The sequence below is a fragment of the Schistocerca americana genome, chromosome 8 (assembly GCF_021461395.2).
Source record: "Schistocerca americana isolate TAMUIC-IGC-003095 chromosome 8, iqSchAmer2.1, whole genome shotgun sequence".
Lineage (NCBI taxonomy): Eukaryota > Metazoa > Arthropoda > Insecta > Orthoptera > Acrididae > Schistocerca > Schistocerca americana.
Genome location: NC_060126.1, coordinates 40,588,451 through 40,604,582, shown reverse-complemented (window position 1 = coordinate 40,604,582; position 16,132 = coordinate 40,588,451). Strand labels below are relative to the sequence as shown.

Below are 16,132 nucleotides of genomic sequence, written 5' to 3'. Positions count from 1 at the left end.
CCGTCATTGGTTAGTTTGCTGCCTAGGTACCAGAAATTCTTAACTTCATCTACTTCATGACCATCAATCCTCATGTTAAGTTTCTCGCTGTTCTCATTTCTGCTACTTCTCATTACTTTCGTCTTTCTTCGATGTACTCATTAAACTGTTCATTACATTCAGCAGGTCATGTAATTCTTCTTACGAATGCAATAATTCCCAAGTTCACAAGGGGTTGTCAACGCTCTACGGCCCAGCAGACTAAATCATTTCTCGTGTCCGTTACTCCAGCGCGGCGTATTCGACAGGAGACGGTATAACTCTGCGTCCGGCCTTCCAGATTTAGGTTACCCGAGATTTCCCAAAGTCGCTTCAAACAAATGGCAGGAAGGTTCCCTTGAGGAAGCACGGCCAATGTCTTTCCTCATCGTAGACACAATCCGAGCCTCCTTCTTCCTTTGCAGTTCGGCACGGCGCACTAGCGGGCAGGAGTATCTGTTGCTTTCGTACGCACTATTTGGCCGTTGCAATCCCTCAAAGTGTGTACCGAGAACTTAGAAACACCATATCAAAAACGTCAACAAGTAATTTGGGCATGTACACTGACTGTGTGTACTTGCAAAAACAGAACTGCATTTTCAGTCAATTGCAAAGATACTGAAGGGGATGGCAGACGCTATCATGAAATATTAATTTCCCGGAGTATTCCCCGGAAATTACTCATGGTGCAATCTTCGCATAAATCACTTTTGTATTCCAGTAAAATTCTTTTAAAACGTATTTTGTACATACTATCGTACGAAATTATCGTTCGACAAGAAAAGGTCTATCTCTATTACTTTCTATGCAGCTGTTCCTTGGTTAAACACAGCACTTTGTTGTGAATAAAACGCGAGTAATGTCATTATGTTCCCCATAAGCTGTACACTTCCCAGTTTAATTAAGCATGGCTCAATTACATATATTTCCAGTTTGGAAACAGCACACACATTTTGTCACGGCTTCATTTCTCTTTTTTTCGTTTATTTCCATTCACAACAGCTAACAAGGAAAAGCACAGTTATTCACCATATGACAAGCACACATGTCCTAACAGGAACGCTCCCATGGAAGCAGTGCGAACAATCGCGGTAACAAAGCATAAAGGTACTACTAAGTAATTACATTACATCTTCTAAGAATTAACGGCAATAACACGTATTCATAAGTCGATTTCTAGTATCTACGGCCTGTAAGTTTTCGAATGTAAAGGACGGCAGCTAGTAAACATCATCCTGCTCGCTAAATTAAGTTACAGCGAATACTGCTGGAATAGTCGTTTCATATCACTAGCCGTCACCAGCTCTGATAGCGCTCTGTCTGTAATGACCTACATGTCGACGGTTCATTAAATTCTAGCCTTCCTCTTTTCTCGAGCGAAAGATATTCACACGACTGTAGCGTATTTGCACGGTCATAATGCACTCACACACGCACGCTGCAATTCACTTCTATCTGTTTAGGGTTTAGAAGCTCACCTTTCATAGTGGACCAGTGCGTTGTTCAACTCGATTGCTCCCGTCTGCTTGAGGATCAGTTTCGCCGAGAGTGGTGAGCGATGAGCTGAAACATGCCAACAACACCAGGATCATTTTACATCAGTAAAAACTTGCGTACCACCTAAAACTATTCTCTAAACAGGTGTTCACGCCGACCTATGTCTAAATGTTCACCGGTTCTCCGTGCGGCATATCCTACGGTGTGCAGGGGAAGGTACTGCAGGTATCACTGTACTACTTTCCCTTTTATGTTCGATTCGTGAATAGTGCTCGGAGAAAATAGTTGTCGGTTGGCCTCTGTATGAAATGGAATTCCTATGAATTTTTTCCACTATGCTCAATTCGAGACACATGTGTCGCATAACTCTCCTTGTGATATATGATTCCGCAAACAGGGACCTTGGGAAAATCAGCTCGCACTGTTGGTCCGCGAATCCAGAGCGTAGTAGAGATCGGCGCCGAGGTCAGTGCCCTGTTGCTTGACGGCATTAGATGTAGTTCCGCACTGTAGACTGGTGTACACAATACGAGTTTAGCGAGTATCACGACAGGGTTTGTGACAGCGCTCAGTACTTTCTTGCATACAAAACTCAACACGTCGCTCGTCACTGAACAAGATCGACAGATAAAACAGACACATCACTAAAATACTGACAATTATAGTGAACATGATCTCTAAAATGCATACCTTGACAGCTACACGCATTTCTTTATCTTCAATACTGTGAAACAAATGTCTGCTACTGCAACCCCTTTGCTTTCCGCATTATGAGAGGTGGAACACTGGACCGCTACAAGTTCTTCTTTATCTTCGCTACTGTGAAACACATTTCTCTGCTGAACAAGTGCTCACAGCTAGCAAGGTATGCATTTCATTCGAATGATCCTTCCCGTTACATACGTGCATATTGAACAATCCTCCTGGGACACTCTGTATTTAGAGAGATTGAAGAGAACAGCTGGATGGACACCAAAAGAAACAAAGAGTAAAAAGGACCTAACGTATTTTGGTAAAGTAATAGGATTTCGCCGGCACGGTAGCTCAGCGTATTCAGTCAGAGGCTTCGCTGCCCTCTGTAATAAAACTGACTCAACGGTTCAACACTGAACTTGAACGGGTGTCCTGGGACATCCGCACCGAACAAATGCAACGAACAACATCGATATATATATATATATATATATATATATATATATATAGAGAGAGAGAGAGAGAGAGAGAGAGAGAGAGAGAGAGTTGAGTGGTCAGCGGGGCGGTCTGTCACGCCAGGCGGCCCGGGTTCGACGGAGATTTTCTCAGCTCAGGGACTGGGTGTCATGCTGTCCTCATTATCATTTCATCATCACCAGTGGAAGGCAACCACTGGAATCACTTCCGTAGACGCTCATGCGGTGGACCTCTCTGACGAGGCTTCCCCATGACCAGATCTGCCGTAAGGCAGAACACAAAGTTTTTTTTCTGATGTATGTGAAGATCACTTATGGCCTGTTCTAAGATGGATTTGTAAAACGAAAACCCCCAGTAAGCTGAGGAGGCGCATTTTGATAATTTCCACGAAAGACGAAACAGATCGGAGTACAGACTGGAGTGGTTCCGTAATTCTGAGTATATCGACCCAAAATGATCTCTGCACAATACCGACAGGAAGACTGACTGTAAGCTAATGAAAGCTGGCTGGCTGGCTGGCTGGCTGGCACCAGAAGAGATGACGTTTGGGTACAGCTATAGACGGCAGTCTGAGGGGAGCTGCGGCGGAGGCCTTTGTTCAGAGGCACGTGATGATGAATCTTGCTTTATCCACTACACGGCAGTCTTTTTCTTCCAAGATCTAAAGTTGCTTCAATCTCTATCCTCTACAGATGGTATTACTCGAAGGGGATGTGGTCAACATGGCTGTTGATGTCGGCTTTGGAAATTGGAATCGTAAGTTCTCCTGCAAACAGCAATTCAGCTGCCATCACAATCCTCATTATACGCCGTTCCACTACCATCAACAAAATATTCTTTTAATAGACAATGATAGGTACTAACACATAGGCCCGTCTATGAGCTACGAAGGCAAAGCCAATTCGTGTAGGAAAAGGTATAAAAATGGGCACAGGTGTAATTATGGGCACCCCTCAGGAAGATTGTGTAGGAGGTGCTGCAGTCTGGCGACGAGGACTGAAAACGGTGCCTGTTGATGACAGACGGTAGCAGTGAACAACTGGAAGCACTGGTTCAAGCAGTGTACTTACACCGTCGGTTACTGTCTGAATTGGTGTTTCTTCAGGACTGCAAACGTTTGGCATGTATGTGAAATCGTTTTCTTTTTATATGCTTCTGATTAGTTTAGAACAATTTATCAGCAATATCTGGAATAACGGAATCCTGAGCTACTTTTAGAAGGACGTTTTGCGTTACACACGCTTACAGCTTGACGTGATAGTGGTCGTGTTGCTTAAGAATGGTTGGTGTAAATAAGGGGCCATTGGGTTGGTGTAAAAATGGGCCCCTATTTAAGCAGGGCCCTAATTACACCATCTCTTCTCTCAAATATCTCTTAAATATCTTCTCTAACGTCTGCAGAAAGAGGGGCTACAATCACAGCATTTAAATAATTTTATGGGTGTATGGTTAGTCGAATTTTGTTTAAAGTTCATATAAACAACTCACACAGCAACAAACAAACAAATAGAATTTTCAAATTGCGAAAATAGGCATTAGTGCTTTTGTTCGGCCTTGCGGAATGCCGAGAACGAAGAAGCGGTAAGATTGTAAGAACCAGAGCCATCAGTGGAGTAAATCTCAGATGGTGCGTGCCATAGCAGCTGTGAAAGCAAAGCACGCTTCTGTGAAAGGTGCTGCAAGAACATTAGGAATGTCTCGTACAGCTTTGCAGAGGTTTCTTAAACATGATAAAATCCCTCAGCAAGCGGTTCATGAGACAAAGCCTGGAAGGAAACCAATTTTAAATGCAGACCTCGAAAAACAGCTAGTTTTTTATAGGCTTGAGATGGAGCAAAAGTTCTCTGGGGGCAATTTGGTGGATCTGAGAAGAAGCAAATAGTTTGACAACCCCTTTCAAAGGAGGAGAAGCAGGACGTGCTTGCCTGACCTTTTCCTTGAGGAACACAAGTACAGCTGTCAATTCGCAAAACCTTGTGGAACTTCATAGGCCACAGCCTTAGGCTTCAGTAAAGAGAATCAGATGGTATTTCTTATTTATTGGCAGACGCTTTCAACAAACACTCATACCCAGCAGACCGAGTGTATAACGTGGACGAGACAGGCCTGTCCATTGTCCAAAGCAAAATTCCAAAAGTCATGGGGATGAAAGGGAAGAAACAAATTGCAGAAAGAGGGGCTACAATCACGGACAGTCTACAATTACAGTTATCGCATGCATGAGCGCTTCGGAACATTATGTCCCGTCAATGATAATTTTCCCTAGAACCAACATCTCCCAAGCTCTAATGGTAGGCTGCCCCATAGTCCAATTGGTGGAGCCCAACCTTCAGGATGGATTCAAAACAATTTGTTCACCGAATGGTTCGTTCACTTCATTGAGAAAACGCGTCCGACTCATCTTCGACGGTTATTATAGGAACGTTCGAACTGCAGATGTGACTGGCTTGCCGAAATAACACCACGCGACTGTGATATCACTTCCTCCACATTGCACTCACAAACTGCAGCCTCTAGATAAGACGTTCATGGGACATCTGAAAACGTATTATAGAGAGGCAGTGAGAGTATGGTTGCATGACAATGGACGTCCTCTCACATCTTACGACCTTATGGACGTTTTTAGCAAAGCCTACCTTCGTACCCAAACACTTGAGATAGCAATAAACGGATTCAAAGTAACTGGGTTATACCCTATGAACCGTTACATCTTCTCCGACGTTGATTTCATAGCTGCTGAGATAGTTTAATGAAAAACTTGCTCCACAGTGGAACACAGAGCTAATGTTTCTGAATCACATGCTTCTCTACTTGCTATCTCTGGATCATCGACATCATCTTCTTCTTCTTCATCCTGATGTACAGTCACATCAAGCTCTAGCCATGCCAGTTGATGAAGCCATCTAAACACCGCGAAGTTCTCCAGGAACTTCAACAAACGCATTTTCACCATTCGACATATCTCCTGTCCCCAACATTAAGAAGAGAACCACAACGCGGGAACGAAAAGCAGCAACCACCTGCCACATCAATGGAACGCCATACAAAAGGTCAGTTGACAACAGTGCTGTAAAGAAGAGGTCGTTGAGTTTCTTTGGGGTTAGAGGCCACCCTGCTGACGGAGGTGCAAAATCCAAAGGCCTTCAAAAAAAGAAAATTTGTTCCACAAGACTATCTGATTTGTCATCGGACTCTTCAGGCTCCTGCAGCCCTCACCTTCTGGACAGCGATAATGACCTTGATGTGAACGACGGGAGACTCAAGCGATGCAAGCTGCATCTTTTGTGATGAAAAGTTCTCTCCAGACAGGAGAAGAGAGGTGTGGATTAAATGTGCTGTGTGTCAAATATGGCCACACTCACACTGTGCTGGCGCTGAAGGGGCTACTTACGTTTGCGCCTACTGTAAATAATTTCGGATTTCATGCGTAAGTGTACGAAAGTTGCTTTTTGTAGATTACTCTACCATGTTGTATTGTTTTTACCCATTTCATTAAAATATTTCAAAATATTTTCTTGCACCTTTTTGTGGATGCCCGAATTTTCACCCGCTTTTTTTTTGTTCCATTTTACAAGAAGTAATGTATACTAATGATTGTTTCGCTTCTCATCATTTCTTAAATTTGTTATCGTGGCAAAAGAAGGTATAAAATTTTGAATTTTTACAAAAGAAGATACCTTTAAGTCAAAAACAAAAGAAGGTGTCCATATGCACACCTTTTCCTACACTGGTGGAAAAAAAATCGCAACACCAAAAAATAATTAATCCAGAGTAGTGAAATTTCGGGAACATAGTTGGCTAGATAACATGCCTCGTGATTAGTATTTCAAGATCATAGGTTAATGTAAGCACTAGATAAGCCATAGAAAACGTGAAATGTTCGTACATTAATAACCAGGGTATTCCCCACAATGTTGAATGCAAGCACGCAGACGTGGGTGCATTGTGCTGTACACGTGCTGGGTGTCAGTTTGTGGAATGGAGTTCCATACCTGTTGCACGTGGTCGGGCAATACAGGGACTTGTTAAAGCTGTCTGTACATGACAGTGGAGTTTCCGTCCGATGCTGTCCTATACGTACTCGACTGCAGACAGATCTGGTGATCGAGCAGTCCAGCATGTTGGGTTACAACAGCTGTGTGTGGGTGCGCGTTATCCTGCTGCAAAGCAACCCCTGGAATGATGTTCATGAGTGACAGCACATCAGGTCGACTCACCAAAGTGACGTACAAATCTTCAGTCAGGGTGCGTGGGATAGCCACGAGAGTGCTCCTGCTGTCATAGGAGATCGCGCCCCAGACCATAACTCCAGTTGTGGATGCAGTGTGTGTAGCACGCAGACAAGATGGTTGCAGCCACTCAACTGGCCAGCTTCTAACACACTGCCATCACTGGCCCCGCGGCACAACCACCTTTCATCATAAAACACAACAGACCTCCGCCCTGTCTTCCAATGAGCTCTCGCTAGATATCAATGGTGGTGGTTTGGGGTCACTGGAATGTACGCTAGAAGGCGTCTGGCCCTGCCAGCAATCATGTACTATGGCTACAGCCTTGCCAAGTCCTTCTGCAATATGGCAGAAACAACATCCAACTTCTTGTAGCCCTATCACACCATTCTGTTTGAACTCAGTGAGGTGTCGACAATGGTGTCTTTGTCGCCTTAAAGGCACCTTGACTCACAGCAGGTCACCACGTCCAACCTGAAAGGCAGCTACCGCTCACGACTGTTACAGCGTGTATTTAAAGCCAACCTGGTTTGCTTCCTCATAGGGGCGTCTACTAGCGCCACTCTTATGTGACTGGAGCGAAATTTTCCAGATGTAGAAACACGCCTACCACCTTTATGCCGCAGAACTGCTTCTTGGTGTTGCAGTTTATTCCCCATCAGTGTATATGCTACTACTACTACGTGATCAGGCCCAGTGGACCGCACGCATCTACAAGTTTCTTCCTCCACTGTATTCTGTCCATTGGTGCTATCTGCCATCCGTTCACATCTATTGACACTTGGTTTAAATCTTCATGGAGTCCATCCCTCCAACGCTTCTTGGGTCTCCCTGGCGGTCTCTTTCCTGTAGGTGTGAAATCCACGAGCTTCCGAGGCCATCTGTGATGCTCCATTCGGGCCACATGTCCGGTCCACTGCATTCGTTTGGCTTTGAGAGTTCCTGCTATGTTGGGCTGCTGGTATAGTTTCTCAAGCTCTTGGTTGTATCTGATCCTCCATTCCCCTGTATCTGCATCCAGATCTTCCGAAGCACTTTTCTCTCAAAAACAAGGAGCTTATGGAAGTCCGGATACTCCATGTCTCACAGCCATGGATCAGGGTTTTGTACAGTCGAATCTTGAACTGTCTGGAGAGGTATCTGGACCGAAGCAGTTGTGCTAGGCTGTGGTAAGATCGGTGTATATGCCTATTTCACATCAAATTTTGTCTAGTTCGACTTAATGTTGTATGACAGTAGCCTTTGAAATAACAATCCGCAGAGAAGGTTTCGAACAAGTTTACGGTGTTCCACTACTCTCACCAAGGACAATTCATTAAAGTACCGTGGACCAATAACAACAAATTGGAACTATAACGGCTAAATTTTATGAATCTTTGGATTACTCGCTCAACAGTGTGACAGGATGTTGACAGTGAGACAACCATTGTCCTTTAGCAACAGTGCCACAGTGAGGCGGTAAGCGGGAGGCGGGCTACTCACCAGTCTTGCAGCGGCAGGGGTCGTGCTTGTCCAGGTAGTGGGACAGCGTGTCCCAGCCGCCGCCCACGCGGACCATCACGTGACTGCGCAGCACCTGCAACACGACACACACAAACACATACGTACAGTGGCGGCTGACGGCCGGGTGTGTGGAAAGGAAGTGTGGGCTGTTCGGTGCAGGATGGTCGGCAGGGAAAATGTGGATGAGTTTGGAGGTGAGACTGTGCTCAACTCGTGTACAATAATCCAAAGAAGTGTCGTGTGATTTGTGTTCGCTTTAGTTGCACTCTGTCACCTTTATACACTTCAAATGCCACTAGTAATGAGTATGATGGGCAAACATCTATAGGCGCACTACGAATGTAGTGGTGTGGACATGCTGGGAATGTGGGTCTCACGGGGAGCGTGCAAGGGATAAGTCCCTGCAGGCGCACTATCCTCTGTGCCCTCGGTGGATCAGATGGATAGAGTGTCTGCCATGTAAGCAGGAGAACCCGGGTTCGAGTCCCGGTCGGGGCACACATTTTCAGCATGTCCGCAATGAAGTATATCAACGCCTGGTTGCAGCTAGGCTGTCCATTTAATTATCATTTCATTCTAGCAAAGCTGGATGGTCACAAACGGTAACTGTTCTTTCGGGAACAGATAGTACCGTCATATATAGTCAAATAACATTTGACTCACTAAAGACGAAGGTAATACCTTTTCAGCTAGATGAATGGAACTTTGCTATTTTTATATCAAACAGCAGATAATCGTGTGAAAAATGTAGCGATACAAATATATTTTTAGCTCTGCCGACACTATACGGTGTAACAGTACATTCAAAACGGACATTTCTGTGCTGTCGTTGCGGCATCGCCTGGAGGTTTACATCATTCCCCACATTCTCGGCGAAGCGTGTAGAATAAATTTCTGTGGCTCGTTGATCGTATAGACAAAGACAACACTTAAACGTTTGGTAAAGTGTTCAATAACTTCACTTTATCTTACAAGCAATTTCCCAGTCTTTGAATCAGACTGGTTTTCCTATTCAGACCTGGATGGATGTTATTATAATGTCTACTGCACCACAGACAATTGGCCGGCCGGAGTGGCCGTGCGGTTCTAGGCGCTACAGTCTGAAGCCGAGCGACCACTACGGTCGCAGGTTCGAATCCTGCCTCGGGCATGGATGGGTGTGATGTCCTTAGGATAGTTAGCTTTAATTAGTTCTAAGTTCTAGGCGACTGATGACCTCCGAAGTTAAGTCGCATAGTGCTCAGAGCCATTTGAACCATTTTGAACAGTCAATTCCGCATATGCTGAAAATTCGGAAAGTAACATTAACCATCAGTTCATGAACATATAGTCCGCACATTAATGATAAACGTACCGCAAATGTTTACAGCAGGTTGGAAATTAAATTTAAGTTGATGATCATCATCTTGAACGTCGTACGTGTGGACCGGCTCCTCGTTCAAGTGATTGGTGGGGTTTTCTCGCATTCCGTCGTTCTGTTGCCAGCTACTTCAGCAAAACCTCTGCAATTTTGTCGTTGTCCATTCGTTCAATACGCTCTTTCCATTACAGTTTATTCTCTGGTATGCTGAAATGTATACCGAAAATATCCAGTTCCTTCCGCTTATCATTGTGTTCTGTTTTAGGGTTCCTGAAGGACTAACACGGCGCCCTTATGGCATCACTTTGTTGTCTGTTTGTCTTTCCGTCCGTTAACGACCCTTTTTCTCCGGAACGGGTACATGTAGCAAGTTGCAATTTCTGTCAAATACTAAGGCCTACAGTCACATGGCGGTGCGAAATATGTAAGCTTCTAAGTCAATACAGTCAAAAGAAAAAACCATGTATGTCATATATTTAAATACTCGCAAACTCACTCATCAAAACCTGTAGATGAACTACTTATATACATAGTTAAATTTGTACGGAACCCTCAGAGTGCGATTCCTATATGTACTTGTCACGCTTTTTTTTTATTTTTTTCCCCAGGAGAGTATAGCCTTCGACGCGTCACAAGAATCTAAGCTCGGAGGTCAGTAATTTCCTCTTGCGTGATATGTTTATTGTGCAGTTTTCACTGAAACGTGTTTACACCAACCTACCGAGGTGACGCCGTGTTATAATACTCGACTCTCATTCGAGAAGACCGAGCTTCAAATCTGCATCCAGATTAAGTTGTACGTGATTTCCTTTAGTCGCTTTTGTCAAATCCTGCAAAGGTTCCTTCAGAGAAAAAACAACCGATTTCGTTCCTCGAGGCTTGTGCTCCGTCTCTAACTACCTCTTTATCGACAGGACTCGGGTACGCAGGCACTACCATCATTTCGTATAAATTGATATGTGTTGATTTCTGAGTTTGCACAATAAATATTTTGTTAACTGTACCAAGATTGACATCAACTTTATAATTCTGTCAGATACAGCAAAGGACTTGGAAGAACACCTGAATAAAATATATAGTTTCCTGATCAGAGGTTATAAGATAAATATCAACAGAAGTAAAAGTGATGGAATGTAGTTGAATTAAAACAGGTGACGAACCTGTAAAAAGATTAGACAGAAAGCAGCAGACAATTTTTGGCATTTGCGCAGCAAAATAACTGATTACCGCCAAAGTAGAGAGGATACAGAAAGCAGACTGGCTGTAGCACGAAAGGTATTAATGAAAAGGTATTAATGAAAATTAAGTGTTAGGAAGCCTTTTCTGAAGGTGTTTGTGTGAATTGTAGCCTTGTAAGAAAGTGAAACATGAACGATGTGCAGTTAAGACAAGAAGAGTACAGATGCTTTTTAAATGTGGTGTCTTGGAAGAATCTTGAAGATTATATAGGTAAATCGAGTTTCTAATGAGGAGGTACTGAGTCAAGTCGGAGAAAAGAGAAATTTATGACATAACCTGACTAAAAGACGGGATCGGTTCGTAGGGAGACATCCCGACGCACCAGTGAATGGTCAGTTTGGTGATGGAGTGAAGTGTGGAACCGTAAGCAGGCTCAAATGCGTGTAGGCTGTCGTAGTTATGGAAAGATGAAGAGCGTTACACAGGACAGAGTGACGCTGTGAGTTCATAAAAACCGTCTTTGGACTGAACACTACAACAACAATCAGACATTGTTTGAAATATATTTACTTTTGTCATTTTCATGTTTTCGGCAGTTCATTAGTCGCTTCTATATTATCATTATTAATTATAAAGTAGTTGTTATCCTCATGGAGACGAGATCGTCACGGAACTAAATAAAATGACATTTGTTTTTGTGCCATATGGGTTTCGCTTACTTTTATTTTATTGGTTATCTCCGGTCTCCCGCATGAAATATATTATACCCCGAATCGCCGTCTATAACTGTTGTAGCCCTCAAATGTTGTTTCCATTGGAAGCCTATGGCATTGTTTTTTGTTACTAATGTCAAACCACCGTCAACATGCCTCGTAATGGCTATTAAGAAAATTTCAGTTCAGTCACAAACCTGACAATAAACCCCGTACAAACGCATTACCAAAGGCACCGCTAATGTGGTAGTAAATCAAAAGACTTCCAGAAGCCTAGAAACAGCGAATACATCTGGCTGCGTGTAACCGTGTAAAGGCAATGGGCTCGCAGCAAGGAGCAGATGCATTGAGGCGAGTGCCGTATGTGCTGACTTGACAAGTGCCCCACATTCCTCTACGAGGTCAGCCGAACGTATATCCGTAGATCGCGTGGCACACGACATGCTGAGGGGACTCGGTATAGCAAATGAGGTCTGTCGACCGATTCATCTACAGCGGGTGCCGGTGCCTGGTGGTACTATGATTAACGAACGTTCAGACTGACTGGTGAAAATGGTGCATCTGCTTCCCACACACATACCCCGGCCGTAAAGAGCTTCTCACAGAACACTCCGCAACTAAGCAAAACAGAGTGAACAATGTTAGTGGGCATGGACTGTAACATTAAAGCCAATTACATGGTACTGGGCGATTCAGCGAGAGATTCCACACCACCCTTGGATTCTCAGCTCTTACGAGAGTGATATTGTTATTAGTGCTAATATATTACGGGCAAATCGCACGAATACTAAGTAAATGCAAAATTTTTGTTAGAATTAATACCTTTTCCAAGATCTGATTCCTACCTCATAGAAAAAGACATTGTACATATGCTACTACCATGTCATGTGTACAATGATCCAAGAACGATTACAATCAGTGGCGGCTGGTGTGTAAGAGCCCAAGAGTAGGTGAACTCCGTAACTCCCTGCACCTTGTAGATCAGTTGGTTACTTTTCTTTGAATGTCATTAAACATAACATGGATGCGGTGATCTGAAATACACGGCACTAAATCTACCGTGCTGTGCTACACTGGTACTCCTCTGGACTACGTGGAACTTGGCGTCAGGGCCGCGTGCACACCTTCACTTGTGAACGTTTTAAGGAGATTTTGGGCATGTACAGCTGGCGTGACATAATTGCTTTATGGGCCAAATACATACGGATCTGATAAACAACATGCATAGTTCACGACTCAGCTACAAATTTATATCAGTGCCGCCGGGTGGTAGCACGCTGCAGCATACTTTTATACCCCTTCGCTCGGCATAAATTCCGCTAAGTGACAGCACACTCTTCAGATATGCCAGTTCATTCAGTATATTGTAAAATTAGACCAGACGTCAGTATATGTTACGGTTATACTGACAGAAAACCCTGTTATGAGGGTTTCTAAATTAATTATAGTATATGTAGTTTTAGTTTTTATCGTATAGTAATCCATTTGAGGCGCTGAGAATCTTAAGGTTCTGGAGCACATCACCGTTGATTGTGAGAGTGTACCATTCATTCATACTTCTCAGATCTGTTCATCTTACGGTGAGTCAGGTTTATCTGTGCTGTACGCCCACACTGTGTATACGGAAAGTCACGAACAGCTGTCTCACTGGTTTCTCTGGTTTTCATTTAAATGTGGGATCGACGGCAGGGTGTTTTAGGCACTTATGGATCTCAGCGCCTCATTTATATTCTAGTCAAGTGACGGTATTGGTAGACATTACTACTTGAGTTTAATGATTTCCACAAACGGCAGTTTGTGTTAGGAGTTGATTGTTTACTGTGCGAAAATCTGCTTTCGTGTGCAGTGTAAAAATGAACTATGTTGAAACTCTATTAAACACTAACAAAAGAGTGCAGCTGTGAGGACGGGTCGTGAGTCGTGCTTGGGTGGCTCAGATGGTAGAGCACTTGCCATTGAAACCAAAGGGACCGCGTTGGAGTCTCGGTCCGGCACTCGTGGACTAATACATCTGATAGGGATCTTGAACATTTTTCTGAAATAATGGATAAGCACGAAAACTGCGACTTACACAAAAATGCGAAACGGAGAATTGCGAAAGATTACACATTACTTCGTTCTTGTCCTAAATTGTAGTTTGATTACGTACAAAACAGCAAAATTCCGCAAAAATAATCCTTTCTTTTGTCAGATATGGTATGTGTATTATTATTATTATTATTATTATTATTATTGGCAGTGGCTGTAGTTGTATACACTTGTTGATAAGCATAACTATTATACAGCAGATCTCAGATTTACCTGAATCTAAAAATTTGTTAACATCCAGAACGTATACTGATGAGCGGTCAGTGATAACAATGTCGAGTATTTTAAAAATTAAGGATTATTTCTCTCCTATAACATCTCTCAGTTGCATGGATAGGTCCGTTGCTAAACGTGTTTGCAATTTCATCCATCTCATTGAAAGTAAACTTTAAAACCTGAGGAGGTGTTCTTTTGTTTCATTATGAAGAGTCTGGGAAAAATAAAACTGGTCCAGAATGTAATTTATGTACCTTAAGATAGGCAATACAGATGGCCGCACTACAGATTAAGTAAGTTTAGTTGCCTACCTTAGGGCGCATCAAATACTTTCAGAGCCAGTATTAAAACGGATGATCAAAACGCTTCAGTTTGCTACAGCGTATATGCAACTTAGTGCCATTCCGATGCGGTTCTATGCAGGCAAACCATGAATGCGTCATTTGTATCTTTTCGAGGTGTGTGCAGTAAAACCGGAAACGTGAACTACGACGACGTTCTTACCAAATGCATCGAAACATGACCAGTATGCTGTTATTTTTTTCTTGGCTGCCGAAGGACAAACACCGCTAGACATCCATCGGAGACAGAAGAATTTGTATAGGTCTGTCAGAAAGCACCGTTGTGGAAGGTGCCCCAAATTTGTTGCTGGTCGTGGTTGGACACAAGACGCCGGTCGATCTGTGAGGTCAGCTTCATCCACTACGCACAAGTCGGAGACACCCGAGCAACCGCCCTCCCCCCCCCCCCCTGCCCCCCTAATACTCTTGACCTCTTCCCTCCCCACGCGATTATCGTGCCTTCGGTCCCTTAAAAAAAGGCCTCGAAGCGTCAGACGAGGATCTGCACCAGGCAGTTACGGACTTCTTAATGCAGAAAGACGCGGTTTTACACCAAACGGGTACCTTCAATCTAAATCATTCGTAGGGTTGATTGTCTCAATCTTCACGGCAACTCTGCTCGATTGGCATACCGGTTCCGGATTGTACGACCTTCGAACGGAAACTTTTTCATCGTCATAAACAAGGTGCTAATTACTGAACTATATGAAATGCAATCGTCATAACTTCTGAACAGTTTGCGTTAGGACGTTCAAACTGCAGGGTTGGACGCGGGGCACGATGAGAATTAGTATGCGCATTGTTGTTTGGTTTAACGACGAAGCCGACTTTCATTTGGATGGGTTCATCAGTAAGCAACATTGGCGCGTTTGGGGCACTGAGAATCCGCATTTCGCGACCGATAAGTGTCTTCACCCTCAACGGCTGACTGTGTGGTGTTTAATGACCAGTCACCGAATAGCCGGTGAGATATCCCTTGATGCCAAGGTGACTACCGATTGGTATGTGAAGGTTTTGGAATATGATTTCATCCCCATTACCCAAAGTGACCCTATTTCGACAACATGTGGTTCTTGTACGACGGAGATCGACCCCATCGAAGCAGAGGAGTCCCTCATGTCAGAGGAGTACTTTGGGGACCGCATTCTGGCTCTGGGGCACCCAGAGGACACTGACATGCGCCTCGATTGGCCGCCACATCTTCCGGATCTGAACACATACGACTCCTTTTTGTGGGACTATATTAAAAACAAGGAGTACAGGAATAACCCCAAAACCATTGCTGAGCTGAAGTCAGCCATTCAGGAGGTCATCGACGGCATCGATGTTCGGACACTTCAGCGGGTCATGCAGAATTTCATTATTCGTCTGCGCCACATCATCGGCAATGATGGCAGCCATATCGAACATGTCATAATCTAGATCCGTATATCTCTACTGACATTTGTAACTAATTGACTGCTTTTCATAGAGTTCAATAATTGTCTCCCTGTAGCACCCATATGCAGTAGTCGGATTTTATATTTCGTAGTCTTTGTTGTAATGGTGGAGTCGGAATAATGTACTTTCTACATTAATTACGTCGGATTGTTTTATTTCGTATTTTATAACGAAGTCTGACAGATGTCCTATTTGTATCTCTTTTATACCTGCCGAAATACGCTTCATCCGAAATCCATACAAAAAGGCGCGTGGCAGTATTGTTCTACTGGAGTGAGTTTCCGGCGCTGGAGTTCACCAGAGCCGGCCTCGGCCGACAGTCAGCTGTGCACACGACTGCGGGCGCGCGCTACCCCGCAGCGGGCGGCTACGTAGCCC

At 43.9% G+C, this 16,132-nt stretch overlaps 1 protein-coding gene across 1 annotated transcript in view; it reads right to left on the bottom strand.

Moving 5' to 3' along the window:
• Positions 1-16,132, bottom strand: part of LOC124544979 (GAS2-like protein pickled eggs) — an 820,634-nt gene that overhangs the window by 47,315 nt on the left and 757,187 nt on the right. Inside the window, exons 6-7 of the mRNA XM_047123727.1 lie at positions 8,397-8,490; positions 1,497-1,581 (exon numbers count right to left, since the gene is read on the bottom strand). Coding sequence (XP_046979683.1) covers positions 1,497-1,581; positions 8,397-8,490 — 179 coding nt within the window. The remainder of the gene's footprint in view (positions 1-1,496; positions 1,582-8,396; positions 8,491-16,132) is intronic.